Genomic DNA, 16,630 nt, shown 5'->3' on the forward strand with positions numbered 1-16,630 from the left:
AGCCCGTCTCACTAATCGTGGATAACCACGATCTTATATACAGGTCATAAAACTAAGTCCAATTTCAATGGTGAGAGATTATTACGAGTGTGTGTGGATCGTCCTGGCAGGTCCGAAAAACCATCTGGGTACGAGTTTTCAGGCTATGCCTGCCTACCCGGGCTTATTTTCATCGGCAGTACCCACTGCCGGGTGCGTTCTTTTTGCTTCGATGAGCCGAGGATACGCCCACCAACTGAGCGCTACCCTATAGACTAAATGTTTCCACGGTTAATTTTGGTTTTCTCGGTTAATAATTAAGCAGTCTCCCTTGCGTCGTTCTCCTCCTCGCGACTGTCACCAGCGTTAGGACTCTGCTGTATCTGCCGCAGGAGCTCACGAGGTATTGTACATCCAACGGGTCTTGAGAGAAGCGGGGTAATTCCGTGGAGGTGTACGCATACACCTTGGTCCACGCCGAGTGAACACTGTGCGCGCTAGGTTACGAACATACTCCTCCATGGTCCTAGTGTCTCGATGTATGAAGCCGTTTCTAACGTACCTTGGAGCCCCTACTAACAGACGCAAGCTGCGATTTTGCTGGACCTATAGCCCTCTGGCCTGTCTCGTAGAACAGAGTGCGTACCAGCAGGGCTATTCTGTAAATAACAATTTCGATATCGAGCTTCACCTGAGTGACAGCGCTCACTTCGAAAGCGAACCCACTTCACCTTGGTTTAGAATTCTGTAAACATTCCGTACGCACAAGCGATGTGAAGTGAGTGTCGAATCGAAGAGCGGCAATTTAGAGCTGTGTTTATTTTATCGATATTCTTTTCTTATGACTTTATTTTAGAATATGTGCATGAAGTCAAGTGTCAAATCAAGTGTCGCATTGTGATGTGTGAAGCGGTAAATCCCCTTACAGAATACTGAATTCATACTATTAAAATGTCAACGTTCTCACGCAACAGGGTTCGACTCGTCGCCGCACTCACAAGTGAGGCGCTACGGGACTGTCGAGTTTTAATGAATACGAATTTGATATCTCACCGCGGATTCCGCTGTCGAGACACGAAAATGTTCTTACAGAATAGCACTCCAGGTCAGGCTGCATACGTCGAGCGCGTGCGGACGTAGGCATGGTAGACCAGCAGTTTTGTTATAAATGGAAATATTGAGGTGAACATAGAGCGGAGCTAGGACGGCCATCTACTCGATGTTAACGGCCATCCTCAACTTATCAAGCCACTCCGGTAGTAGGTCCAGTAGATGCTGTATACTGTTGATGGCAACGATTTGTGGTGACAGACAGCTTGCTTGCAGCTTGGGGTACTCCAGCTCGGATGGAGTGAGGGTGGGATTCCTCACCTATCACCGAGCCGGAGAAACTTCAGCCTACCAAAAATGACGCCGCCACTCGCACATATGCAGGCGGTGCTGTCATCTCGCTAATCTTGGCCAGGAGGCTGGCATGCATTACACGGTCGAAGGCCTTCTCCGTGTCGAGAAAGACCCCGACCGTGCAGTGCCGGATGTTCAGCTCACTAGCCAAGTGTCCGCTGAAGCGTCGTCGAATGACTGCTGTAAAAGCCAAACTGCTCCTTGCGTATGGACAAGTGTGGCACAAGTCTCCGCAGCAGTAGACGCTCAACAAACAGCTTGGTGATATGCGGGAGTAGCGTAGGTAGGTAGTAGGGATAGCTCTTCGGGTGTCTGCAATCCTTTCCTGGTTTGGGTAGGACGATGACTTTTTCGGTCTTCCACGCCTCGGGGAAGTGTCCGATCTAAAGTATCCCATTGAATGTCCTCGTGAGCGTTGCGAAGCATTCCATAGGCAGCGGCATCACTACGGCAGTAGAGATCCCGTCGCTCTCCGGTGCTTTCCACTCGGGTAAGCGGGCAACTACCCTCCGTAGCTCAGACAGGGAGATGAGCTTTTCTCCCTGGAGCATCGGAGTAGGGTCGGACAGGAATCGTTCCACGGTTTGATGGACTGCCACGTGATGGTGGACGACGTTCCTATCCGTTATAATTAGGCGATTCGGAGAAAACTGCTTCTCAATATATTCCGCCAGGATCTCGGCCCTGTCACTGGCGGAATATCTTTTGTTACCCTCGTCATCAAGGAGAGGGTAGACAGGTACGTCTTGCTCTCACCTCTGTGAGAAGCTGACCAACAGCTTCCCACAGAGGTGATATATGACCAGGACGTCCAGCTGTTGACGCAGTTAGTATATCGGTCAGCGCTCCCGGTCCCACAGCCCCCTAACCTAACCAAACCTTTCACTATGATCAAGCAGTCAACTTCCAGCCGGAATGATGACGCGAGATCCCCACATTAGATGCTTCACGTTAAGATCACCCACGACTAGTCTAGGCTTCAGCAAGCTTAAGAGTGACTATTTTATACTTTATACAGTATTTTATATTTTCGGTGAAAAGTATCTCTCGTAGGCTACTTATAAAAGTTACATTTCTGCCGTATGTGAATTACACACACACACGCTTTTTAATTATATATTTATTTCTCCAATACAATTAAATCAATAGTATCATTACAATTTATTCTAGTTCATAGTATATTATAATTTTATTACAATAGGCCAAATTATAATTTAAGATTGAGGGTTAAGGACAAAGCAAAAAACAATGAAAAAGCAGTTAAAACTATGTAGATGTTTTTAAAAGTTACATGGTTATTTTACGAAGAAAAATTTCCATTACCTTTTTGTAATTTATGTTTATTGAAACTATTACACTTGTGGTTTGTACCGCTACCTTGAAGTAGATATTAATTTATTAATTTCTTGGCCAAATACCTTTTCAATCTTTGTTTTCAATAGATATTTGGCCAACAATAATTTGCTTTTGACTATGTAACATCTGTGCCCTATGGTAGTGTGGTCCATTGTGTGGTCTGTACAAACTTACAAAGAAATGTCATTATTAAAAATATTACTTTGTTGGGTCTTGAGTACGAGAATTATTAGTTTTTAAACCTAGTCTTGATTACGGAAGACCGGGATGTGTGGCGCGAACTTGGGGAGGCCTATGTCCAGCAGTGGACTGCGATAGGCTGAAGTGATGAAGTGATGAAACCTAGTCTTATACAATACCTACATTAAAATATAATATTGGGGTAGAAAACGTATTTTTAAAAACATTAGTAGCATGGACAAATACAGACAGCATGACAATTTGACCATGCAATCGTATTTACTACTTCTTCCAAGGTCCCAAATAAGTATGTTATTAAATTTGTCAGATTTTTCTCACATTTTCAAATAACACTCATTAGTGTAGTCAAAAAGTGGGGAGGAGGCTCATAAAGCCCTTAAAAATGTGTGACTGCCTGGTGGCTCACTTGGCATAAGACTAGCTATGCTAATGTCTATATCTGAATTGTGATTCAAGAGAGATATGCTGCCTGCTTCTTAGTACCATTCCTGCATATGGACTGCTCAATTTAGAATGTTAGCCTTTTTTGGACTAGCCCATCGGCGCAGTTTGTAGTGCTTTCTACTTCGACGGTTGTGGGTTCGATTCCCCCCCTCAGTCTGGGTGTAATATAAATATTGATTTATATATGTATTATTTATAAATTTGTTTATCAAAGAAAAAATATATGTAGCTATATCAGTCGGCTGTTGCCTATAACACAAGCATTAAGTGGCTTACTTTAGGAACAGACGACCGTTCCGTGTATATTGTGTAGATATTTATTTATTATTATATTTAGGATCTGTGGATAAGCATATAGCTGTCAGCCTCATTAATTCTATTCTCATACCATTTATTACACGGGAGCACTAGCTATAAAATATGAAACACTATTTGACTATGATTAGTGATTTCTTATTTATTTTTAATATTTACTATTTGATTATTGCATGTTGTGATTACCTTTATAAAGAAATGCAATTAAACTTATTTAATCCATAATGTAATTTTTTTCTTTGTATTAATCTTGTAATTTCTGTTGGTGTAATCATAATAAATAAATAAATTACATGTTATTTCCCTGGCATCATGTTGATTTCATGCTTTAGTATGAAATACATAAAATTGTGTTAAGAATATCAATGAAAATCCTTGAAGATGTAAGGTATTAGTCGTTACTGATACTAGTCGTTATTGATATTTCTTTAGTAGACATTTGTATGGAGGTAGAGCATGCAAGAAATTTGTTGCTCAAAATCTGGAGCAGCTTGATTGGGGAAATACCCTATCTTTAGAAAAAATCACAGCTAAATAATATAGTTTTCAAATGGTATTGTATTTCTGTAGTGAGTAAGGCAGCTAGAATGGCTTGGGAGGGTCGGAGGAAAGGCCGGCAACTCGCTTGCAAGTGGAATTTCAAGTCTACCTCTTTATGGTTCCAAATTAGGAGATGTTTAAGAATATATCCACCCCCTCTCTTCCTGTGGGTGTCGTAGAAGGCGACTAAGGAATAACACAGTTCCACTACTACCTTGGAACTTAAAAAGCCGACCGATGGCGGGATAACCATCCAACTGCTGACTTTGAAATACACAGGCCGAAGACGGGCAGCAGCGTCTTCGGTGCGACAAAGCCAGCCCTGCGGTCACCAACCCGCCTGCCTAGCGTGGTGACTATGAGCAAAACACATGAGTTCACGCCATTTTTGGCGTGAACTTGTGGAGGCCTATGTCCAGTAGTGGACTGCAAAAGGCTGCTGTGATGATGATGATGATCAGGTGTGATTCCTGCTCATGACGAAATTTGTATATATGTATGGGTCATAACCATGGTATTCACGGTCAGCATTTGTGCTTGTGTTGTGTTTTTAGACCCTCAACATGATACAGATCCTAATGCAGGTTTTATTGACCGACTTCAAAAAAGAAGGAAGCTACTCAATTCGACCGTCTATATATATTTTTTTAAATGTATGTTCGGGAATAACTTCGTCGTTTATGAACCGATTTTGATAATTCTTTTTTTGTTGGAAGGATCTTTTTTTTTTGTTGAAAGGATCTTTTTTTGTTCCAAGGGTGGTACCATGATAGGAAACCAGGATCTGATGATGGAATCGCAGAGAAATCAACCTTCGAAAATTGTAGTGACAACTAGTGCATTTGTTAATTTTTTTCGTTTAGTTATGTTGTATTACTAGTCGATGTAATTGTAGTCGGTTTTTTTCGTTTGCTAGCAAACACAGTTATTTACTCATTGTATAGCAAATTAAAATTTCAATTAATGGTATATTACAGAGAAATATTTGAGGTAGATATAAAAATATAGAATTTTTTTCAGTAATCATATATTTCCTTAATTTTATAATATTGAGAGGTAAAAATCTCTATAAATGTCTAATTTTCTGAAGTTGATATATGACATGCGTGTGAAAATTGTTATTTAAACTGTTGATAACAAAATGGATATAACACATCATAGACTTGAAATCATGAGCTATATAATAGCATAGGATAAAATAGGGATGAAAAAATTATTTTGGAAAATTGTAATTTTTGGTTTTAAATAAGCAACTTGTTAACTTAAGTTTACGAGAATCTTAGGAAAATTATACTTTTAGATAACTATGTAGAATTTAGCAAAAAAGTTAGTGTTCAGTTCGCAAAGTTATAAAATAAATAAATTTCTAAATAAAAGTAGCATAAATTACTCCTTACTGCATCAGCTATCTGCCAGTGAAAGTCCCATCAAAATCGGTCCAGCCATTTGAGACATTAGCCGGAACAATCAGACAGACAGACGGATAGACAAAACTTGTAAAAAAATGTTATTTTGGTATATGTACCGTATATACATATATATGCATATAGTAAAAAACGGTTATTTTAATATTACAAACGGAAACTTTAATTTTATTTATTTGTATAGATTATCAAATTAAAACTACTAATTACTGGGAAGTTATGAAATATTAAATCACGAAGCATGCAGTAGTGTTTGATATTAATAGCGAAAATATGCAACAATAATATATTTACATAATTTTGTTAATGTCTCTAAAAATTGGAATAAAACGAAGTAAAAACCCGTTTTTGTTTTGCCTGTTTGTCGTTACATAGTTCTATTCTATTTTTATCAATGACTCGCTGCCCGGATAGACTTCTGTCAAAAGTTATTAATAAAAATTATTTTTTTTAAACTTTTAATTTTTTTATTATTACTATTTTTCTTTTGTATAAAAACCTTCCGTGGACCATAAGTAACATACAAAAAATAAATTAGCCGAATTGGTGGAGCCATTATCGAGTTATGCGCTTAGAAACATTAATTTTTATTTATTTAACTTTATGCCATTGGAATATAAATATAGCGTCTAACGCCATCTTATGGTAAAATCAAGCAATGTTCTGGAATACTTTTGATTACGTTTGTCATCTTCTATCTATTTAAAGGTATATTAATATGTGAAGCAAAAACTTTGTATTCCTTTTTACGAAAATTGTGCAGACGGAGGAGTATGAAATTACGCACACTTAAAGTTTATATAGAGAAGAAGCGCAGCTGCTAATTTTTTTATTCGTAAAAAGTACTTTAAGTCCATAAGAAAAACATTTCACACCTACCATGTATTTGACACTCACACGTATATATACTCTTTTGTTTAATAATGCTGCTAGTGCTGTCAACTAGTTTATAGATATGAGATCTCACATCATATGAGAGTCTATTAGATCTCATATTTAACTGTCTCGCTATGAGAATTTAGTCTGCATTTGTCCATATTTTATAAGATTTTTTGCATAGGGAGATAAATGCATGTCGTGGTCTGGACGTTTGTGCTTGTGTATTGTGTGTTTATTATATTGTAGGAGAAAATCCTTCTGGGGTTCGTTGAGTATGAAGCGTTTATGTAAAAATGTTGCCATCACTACTGGCGTGAAATAAAACTCAAATATCCCTTAAAACTGATTTATTTTAATACTGTAACAAAACAATCACTACTTTCTTGGCATGTTTCGATGCATACCAAAAAATATTTAATAGGAATGATTTTCTTGAAGTAAGAAAACCTATTATTTACTTTAAATATTATATTACTCGTGTTTATATAATAATAGTAACGTTATTATTTTTAGTAAACATTTCAAAAAAAGCCATTCAAGAATTGACTTACACTATTTTGTAGGCAGTAAAATATTTTGTTACATTTGAATATTTTTAGTAGTCTTTTTTTGTCTAACTAGTCAACTCTTAATTGTTACTAATTCACAATATTTTTGCAATTAAAAAAAGATAAAAAATACGATTATTGACGTCTCATAAAAGTAAAACAATATCAAGATGTTATTTCGATTTATAATTTAATGAATTATAAAAGTATTTGGTCAATAATAGTATTTTATTGAATAATAACAAATTCTGAAATTCATTAGGCAAAAGGGCCCTCATAAAACAACCACGTGTATTACCAGCTCTATGATTAAGTTTTACTAAAAAGTATAAATAACATTCGGGCGGATTTTTAGTCGATGAAGTAAAAACTCAACCGCTTGAAAACCTAACCATCACAAAAAAAAAAAAAACGAAAATATATTACATTAATTGTGGAATTACAAGTCAAGTTGTTTTTATCATGAGAATCGATGTCGCGATAAAATTGTCTACTGTCTTTGTACGTGTCTGTGTATTTTTTAAAATTTTAATCAACCGAAAATCGCGACACCGAGGTCCTTAATGTGTCCAAACTATGAAATCCGTTTATCACAATTTTCAAAGACATAACATACGTTTTACATTTCATAATGCAAAATAACTAATATTTTTTAATTCAATATACACGTTGCGATTTTTAATCGTCATCTAAATTATTGAATATTTCGAAATATTAATTGTCCTACACAGATACATACTACACGAAGCATTATAAATACAAAAATACACATTCTTAATGTATCTAAATACTATAAATATGTATAGATTACGTCCTCACTATGAGACGGTACAAATGGCTCAGTAGTAGGTACCTACAACACGGCATGCCAAAAATATAAAGTAAATGCGTTCTTTCGATATGGTTTGATATATTATTAAAATCATTATTCCCCTATTGAGTAGAAATGCCTTTGTCTGCTTGAAATATTTGGCCTAACGGGAGCCCCAAAAACTACAATTCATTTTTAAGTTTAGACACGTGGAAATTTTAACTTCGATTTTGTTTTAACCTTTCAAAATATTGTTTTGTTTTCTACATATAGCAAATAATGCATTTTCACGTAACCTAATATTTTATCACATTTCGATAATGCACTAGAAAAATTCTCACACATAAAGTTAGGTATCTACATTTTCTTACATCTATGTGAAATGGCTACAGAGATTCGGGGCTAAATAAACATATATAAATACACAACCCGCTTTACGCGAACTACCACAATGGGTGTAATACTAATCTCGAAAAATAACATTTGAGCTTTGAAAACTCACGATAGTTACGAATCTCTATTAAAGTAAAATAATATAAAATAATAATTATAATAAAAGCGAATACCGAAAAAACTTAGCCCTTAAAACATTCAATTTGAGCCTTATATTCTACCTTAGTCTTTCGCGTTACTCGTTTATTCCTTACCGCTGATTATATCTAGAATACTGACGTAGGAACCTGTCAGGAATCCGAGGATTCCGAAGCAGACAAGGAACATGTTCTTCCAGAGCACCCAGTTGAAGCGCCCTAGTCCGTTGGGGCGGTCCCAGAAGGTTACGGTTTCAATGATGGCGGGGAAGATCAGTCCCAGGAAAGATAAGCAAAGGGCGCCTACAAGCGATATGAAGGGTCCAAGATTCGGAATAGCGATGGATGTGCAGAGAGTCAAGATCACGAGAATAATCCTAATGCTGTATTCTGCGAGGTTTTTTCTGGCTCCGAAGAGATGGCGAACGTTCTTCCAGATAATTTCCATTGGAACGTAGAACTGCAGACTGTATGTGAAGAAGATAGCGACGGCGATCATGAGTTTCACGCTTTGACCCAATCTGAAAACATAGTTAAGTTTCTTTTAATTCGTTTTATAATGTAAAAGATTTTTAAATGTAGTAAAAGAAATATCATAAATAAGTATATAAATAACTTAAAGAAAATAGTAATAGTAAAGAAATTTCATATAGCAAATTTCATTTGCTGTTGGTAATATTGTTCGTACATTAGAACTGTCTACACGGTTTCATGTTTTGAAAAATATCATGTGGTAAACTATATCAATACTTACACTTCATAATCAGGCAAGTTCAAAGTAATGCTGCCAGCGGTTGCAGGCCCGAATTTTAAGTAGCCGAAGAATCCAACCAGGGCATAGAGCGACACCACGAAGAACATGCCAGTGTTAAGTACTCCAGGGCAGCCAATGAAGTGAGTCGGAGTCTTCATGTTATTTTCAAGGGGCATAACGACACCAATACCTTCAAGAGCGAAGATGGCAGTTCCAAAGAAAGTCGGTAAGCGTTCAAATCCAGCAAATGTTTCACGCGTGCTCACAGATGGAATGTCTTGGAATAAGTAGTAGAATGTTATTCCCATTCCAGTTGCGACTAACAGGTTAGCAATCATCGAAAAAGGCGCGAGGTATTTAAGATTTCTGATAAGGTTCATTGAGATTAGCAAAGGTAGGAGCGCTACCATGTAGATCCGTTCGTCAAGATTATTGGGAAGCCAGTTGTTATCTTTGGCATAGTAGTCCACGACCTGCTTAACGTTCTTGGAGACAAATACGATGTATACACAGCAACAACCAAGTAAGTCGATCACGAGGAACCAGTTTATCATAGCTCTGGAAAAAAGAAGACAGTTTTATTTTCTATACTTTAAAACCTTCTACATAAAGAATGAAAGGCTCACAAGGCTACTAAGATTCTTCTATTTATTTACATTTAATGATTAATTTTACATTCACTCAGGTTAATTGAAATAAAAAATGCCAACTGGCAAACTAGGTTATGTTCCATGCCGCTTTATTTCTTGAATTTACATTTTTTTTACATTTAATTAATTATTCCTATCAATTTATTGAGGATAAAATAGTGTAACATTAGTGTGTTCTCTATAACTTATAATTAGTTATATTGAGAGAAAGCCTTAAATTGTTATAACTTCTTGCCATGTATTTTCTGTGTAATCTCCGTTTAAACGAGTACTACTTTAATAATAATGGAACGTTAGTTTAGTAGTTGTTGCTTAAATATCTTACTTGGCAAGTCTTGAAAATTTATGCACAGCTGGTGGTCCGGATAAGAATGCAGCCTCAGCGGTCTCAGCAAATCCTAGAGATGGTTTTTGTATCCTCCTGCAGAGCTCGTGAGAAGTTTTCACGAGGACGTGCACACAGTAGGTGCATATTCCTCCAATCATAAACGTGGCGACGAGACCGAAGTATAAACCAGCGTTCATGAAGGCCATTGGCATTGCTAAGATACCACTTCCCAGTGAGCCCTTTAAAAGATGGATGAGAGTATCCATATCCCTGAAAGTCAATAAATTATGCAATCAGCACCAAAGAGAGAATTTACAATCGAAAACAATTTAGAAGTTCTTCGTTACTAGTTCAAGATTAATCAAGTATAATATGCAAAGTACCTGAGTGACCGAGCAAAAAAATAACGAGTGCAATTAGAAAAAAAAAAAAGAAAAAATAATAATCGATCTGGAAATTTGAGGATTTGAATCGTGGTCTTTTCGATCCATCGCGACTGGCTGATTTCCCACCGGAGCTATTACAGCTTTATTCACAAGTGCGAAATTTACCTTCGTATTGTAACGATATTGTAGCCATTTTTTCATTGTCTAAAAACTGGGATAGAACGACATTGTCTAAAAATGAATCATAGCTAGATTTATTTATCTCCCCCGAAATCCCCCGCATATTAAATTTCATGAAAATCCTTGGAGCCGTTTCCTAGATTCAGATTCTATATATAATTATATACAAGAATTGCTCGTTTAATAGTATTATAAATATTTTCAATACATTCAGCCTATTCTTATTAATATATATTTAGAGTTAAAACTTAAGAAAAATCAAGTAAACAGCTAAACTTACGACGTAGGGTGTGCTAGTTTTCTGTGCTCGAAGGGGTTGTAATCCTCGTCAGCCTCAATATCCCGGCCCGGAATCTCCATGAGGGGGAGGGTGGAACCCGCCTGCTGTTCCACAGGGATCTCATTCGGATCAACTTTGTATCTGCGAATCGTTCATACAAAACTATTATAGCAGATGAAATCTTTGGAAATTTATATTTATATTAAATTGATGTTGATAGGTTAACAGTGAGTGGGTATAAGAGTGTAGTTTTAATTATTCATTATACTGATTTCAAGCACTGAAATGTAATGGTAGCCTATAGTGAGAACATAGAAAGCGCCACATTTGAAGCTTAATGGTGATTGAATCGGAGTGTGAACGAGGTGATTCGCGGCCGCGGGATTGTGGTCGGTCGGTCTGTGGGAATCCTGGGTGTGGCTACTAGAACTACTCGCGAACATATCGTATATCTGTATGTAGTCTTTTGTGTAAGTGTTTTGGGTGAAGTGTGATACATTCATTATGGTCTCCAAAATGTACAGTTTTTTTTAAATGTGCGTTTCACTCTGTTAAGCCTCGGCATTTACAAATATATGGCCCAACCGTAAAATTTAATACAGCTTTACGTATTTCTGCATGCGTAGTTTGAATGTGAAATTTGGAAAATATCATTTAATCTTCTAAATCCAAAATGAAATGTTTTATCTAAACATACATTGTTATATAAAAATTGATATTTAATAGCCAATGAATTTATTTAGTAATCGGACATAAAGCTAGATCAAATTTGTACAAATAAGGAGATTGAGAGCCAATCCCGAGCCTGAACAGAGATGGCGCACGGGAGCGCGTTGTGGCTATTCTGCGCAAGCGCGAAAGTAGCATAATCAACGGCTCTTCGGTAACCATATTTTTTTTTTAAATAATTACCAGTACCAAATAAAATAAATAAACAAAATTGAAACCATATAATGGAATGATGTACCGGTGTATGAGTCCATTGCGAGATGATCAAGGTCGACGAACGACTTTAATCTCGTGGAAGCTGCACACGTCTTCCCGGATCGTCTCCGAACGGCGTCGAGCGTTATTATTAGCTCGTTATAAGTAGCGAGTACTTAACAGTCAACATACAATATAAAATACCATTTTAACGACAAAACATTGATGAATATATAGATCACAAGTGTCGAAGGGACCCGCAACGCTCCAAGAGCGTTCTTATTTGCGGCTATATTTGATACCGATATACATATATATAAAAGTCTTTTCACTATCCTGTTGAACAAAAATGTCAGTATTATTACAATACATATGTTCCGAATTCATCTAATAACAGTTATCATTCAAATTCAATTTGCCAACAAAAATGATATCAAGCTGTGAAGCATGCTCAAAGTTGAATATTATCTCAAAAGCAGTACAACATACAAAATGTCCAGATGTGTTATTATATCAAATCGAAGTAATATTATTAACAACGTGTTTCAAGTCAAAGCTCGATGATCGATCGAGGATATATCTTCTTCTATAAATGAAACTTTATCACTTACTTGACCATGACGACATCTGATAGATCATTTTTAACTCCTTTCCTCTTGGGATCATATTCGGCTATCATCGGCCGCAATTGGGGTTTCTGTGAAAATGGAAAATAACATTTTAGAAACTCTGCAAACAGAAGTTTATGTATTATTCTCTTATAGTCTATATGATAGACGCCAAGAAATAAAACGAATATGTTTTGGGAGAGAATGCGCCAAAATATTTACGTCGCAAGTTTAGTTAAAAATAATACTTTCGCGTTGGCTTTTCGTAAGACATTCACATTTCCAACGTCAAAAATAACAACATTATACTCATTGCATAAGCTAAGAAAGATTTGTCCGGATCTTCGGTTTGTTTCGTTATTTTGTTACGAATTGCGTTATATTTTTCTCAGTAATATCAAGGTGTGTGAGGATATATTATTTTGAGTAATGCCGCAGTGACGCTTCGGTCTGGCAGCACGGGCTACAGAGACCGGGGGCGTTTCTGTTTTCGCAACGTAAACACGTGATCACCAATGTTATTTCGGTGAACTATTATTAACCATGGCTCCAGAGTACTCCGCGTAAATTGCAAGCCCAACGTACCACAACAAATCGTTCTCGTGCGATATTTTTATTTATATTCAAGAACGGCTTAAAAATTTAGATATTAAAACATGTTTTAAAGTTACATCAACTAGTTAATTGCACCCTAAGCTATTAGGTGAGTGGGGTGTACCCCTTGGGCTTACGTGAGTCACACAGTGTTTAATGCTTCGAGAGCATGCTATAATTTCCCCTTTATTGTTAGGAGTCGACCGTCTACTTTACTACGTTTAATGTTTTTTAACAATTTTGAACTTTAAATTGGAGAGGTTAAGAGTTTTATTGGCGAGCGATCGATAGTTGTTAACCGCTCCGATTGTGTTGAACGGGATCAAACTAGTTCCCAATAACAAATTAGTAATCATCTGCCGCCTACCGCGTATCCTTCGCTTGCTGGTAGATGAAGAGGCTATTATATAATAACGCATTTCGTTTAATGTCAAAAAAAAATTGCTTATCACGCTCTGTTTTGATAAATTGCGAAACAAACGATGAAGTAATATCTATTAATATATTAAGCTTTCCACCAGGAATAATATTTAAAAAGAGATATTTGTTAACTCTTGCAAAACGTGTAGATATACCTATCAGAAGATAATAATTGGGTCGATATTGCTGGGGAGCAAACAGACAGACTTTTAAATTCGTTTGATTACACATTATTCATATGAATAATATGAAGGAGAGTCAACATTAATTAATACGATTGGATTTACTATTTATGAATCGGGACATTATACTTAATTTAAATTCTTAAGGGAACGTATTGTGTATGTATAAATATAGAAATATTAGTGTAACTGTAATGTAAAGTAAATAATCAATGTCCTAACGTCGTTTAATTTTCGTTCAAATTTTTTTCGTTAAAAATTACGTGATTGTTTAAATATCATAAGAATTATCTCTCTCGATATGATGGTTCTAATCGTAATCGTAATCGCACCTTATCTCATCCTACAAACTGATGCAATAAATAAATATCATTCTATATAATTTCCGACATTTATTTAGTAGAAATATGTACGAGTTCTGTTCGCCGCAAATTATTATCATTTACTTAGCTTCCTGCTACAGATTAGTTCATTGGAAAAAATCCTAATAGAAGCATTGTAGAAAAACGCTTTATACTTGTAACTATAAATAATTTTATATCATGATGTAGTACACACATACATACATCTAATTTTATATTTTTATGACTTTTATACTTCAGCTCTAAGTGGGTTTAGGTAGCATATAAAATAATATCTACTTGTTTCTCATAAACAAAAATATATACTTTATGATATGTACACTATGTATGTACAAAACAATAAAATAAGGAAAAATATTATTTAGACATTACCTTCGTATAAAACTGACGTCTTAAGAAATATGTATCTTCATATAAATCATGATGGAATACACGTCAACTGTTCCAGTTCTAACGTGTTAGTTATTGAATCTAGAAGCTACGCTGTGATTGTGATTGTTTAAATATTAGTTCCATGTATTGATAATATCAACAATCAGAGTCATGGCGACATCGCCACCATCAGTACCAATAATGCCACCATTGTCACAGCCGTCACGATTCGCTAATAAGTAATTCACTTATAACATGTGACGACAAAAGTGCTCATTGTTTGATAAACTGATGCGCATTTTACTAAATTGCCTCTGAAGGATTCTTTGATGATATTACAAGACACGCCTCCTGACACCTCGGTAATAATTCTATGCTCGAAACATTAAATTGAGTGCTTGATAATATTTAAAATTTTACACCTACCTTCATAAATCAAACATGCACTATCAAAAACTACGCTAGTTTCGAAGTACAAATAGTTCCGAGATAGATTTTGTCACTAGGGTACCATGAACGTGAGATGTTATAGAACTGGGTAGCTAATCAAAACAACGGAATGCACTCATATCTGGCTGCAAGTGCGAGGAGTGTGGGTACATACGGTTGAAATTAAATTGAAAGCTACATGCGCAATGCAACTAGGTTTGAATCCGAAAATTGCCGCGATCTTTTTCTACCTCATAAGTACATCAATTGAGCAAAACAGAGATGAAATATACACGTGCGAAATGCATTGAACTTGTGCAGTTTTTTCTCCTCAACTAGCATGTTGTCCCAGTAACTTGGATGCTATTTTTGCAAAATTCTGCTACTTCCTGCTCTTACCCTGCACTGAAAATTTTGGAGAATCTTCTCTTGTATAGAGGGAGTTAGGAGCATAATAGTAGCTAGACAGTATGTACAGCGTAGGAGAAGAAGCTTTGCTGGGTTGGCTTGGAAAATTGGCTTGGTTTGGCTTATATATTCAGCTATTATTCGGACTTTAGACTAGGAACACATAACCTATAAGGAGTGTGACTAAATAATGCCTTTGAGATGGATGGCACAGTTAAAAAAGAGTTTGAGAATCTGTTAAATGAATAAATTGTCCACTTACTTCACTTTACATACCTACTTCATTGATATCTCACGATATGATAATCTAACGATTAATTTAATATAATGTAATAATTAATATTAAAGAAAAATTTAAATATGCAGATGTTAAAATTTAAATAACATATTTATGTCTAAAAGTTCTAGAAATGCGCTTCTACATTGCAATAGCGTAAATTGTGAATAAGTCGAATAATGTCATTCCGATAAATCAAATTTCTGCTTTTAACGAAGTTAACTTAAGAGTGGTTTTTTAAGCATGTGTGTATCAGATGCAAGATGAAGTACGCATGCGTGCAGCGCAGGTACTATAGGACGTCAGATGTCCATTAGACTATATCGTATAAACGGGTATATGCGGGTAGCAACAGGTAATGCACTCGGATATCGGTGCAGTGAGCATGCGTGTAGCCCGGCGGAGCTGCATTGAGCTCTTTGCCGGGACGCCGATCAGGATCGGTGAGTTAGGTAGGAGGTTGTCGACAGTAAAATCGTAGTGCGCAGGACTTACACATGCGCTTTGAGCTAGGGCATCCCTGAAATCTAGGTATTGAGCTGATTTTGAATAACGGCTACCAGGAGCGTAAAGCGTGGAGGAGGTTAGCTGGGTGCGGAGTTTGCGCGGGAATCGGCGAGTTGTCAATTAGTTTGTTGGATGCATCTCGACGAGTAGGGTTTGTATGTGCTAATTGGAAGCAAGTTAAATTAAAATTCGGAATTTTCTTAAAAAATAAAATTTACTATCAGTGATCTTGTTTTAATTAATATTAAAAGGCGTTGCGAAAAAAGTTTGCATTGCGAAGAGCGACTACAGGTAAGAAAATAATTTTATTAAATTTGAAAAAATGTTGAAAATTTTTTGCTTTGCGATTTTTTTGAATTTCAGATTTTTATCGTTTTAAAAATAATTTCATCTAAATATAAAAAAATATATAATAAGCGATTCTTTTATATAACGTGAATAATATTTTGTATAAAAAAATTATACCAATAAAAATGTTGCTCGAAAATTGGAAAAATGGAACACAAAAACTAAAAAAAAGCTGTACACGACGTCCCAA

At 36.0% G+C, this 16,630-nt stretch overlaps 1 protein-coding gene across 1 annotated transcript in view; it reads right to left on the reverse strand.

The window, feature by feature from the left end:
• Positions 1-6,874: 6,874 nt before the first annotated feature.
• LOC123668346 (proton-coupled amino acid transporter-like protein pathetic) overlaps positions 6,875-16,630 on the reverse strand; it is a 44,970-nt gene continuing 35,214 nt past the window's right edge. The window contains exons 2-6 of the mRNA XM_045602085.1: positions 12,545-12,630; positions 11,010-11,150; positions 10,161-10,433; positions 9,186-9,743; positions 6,875-8,952 (exon numbers count right to left, since the gene is read on the reverse strand). Coding sequence (XP_045458041.1) covers positions 8,538-8,952; positions 9,186-9,743; positions 10,161-10,433; positions 11,010-11,150; positions 12,545-12,630 — 1,473 coding nt within the window. The 3' untranslated portion in view covers positions 6,875-8,537. The remainder of the gene's footprint in view (positions 8,953-9,185; positions 9,744-10,160; positions 10,434-11,009; positions 11,151-12,544; positions 12,631-16,630) is intronic.

This window comes from Melitaea cinxia, chromosome Z, assembly GCF_905220565.1.
Source record: "Melitaea cinxia chromosome Z, ilMelCinx1.1, whole genome shotgun sequence".
In the NCBI taxonomy this organism is placed as follows: Eukaryota; Metazoa; Arthropoda; class Insecta; order Lepidoptera; family Nymphalidae; genus Melitaea; species Melitaea cinxia.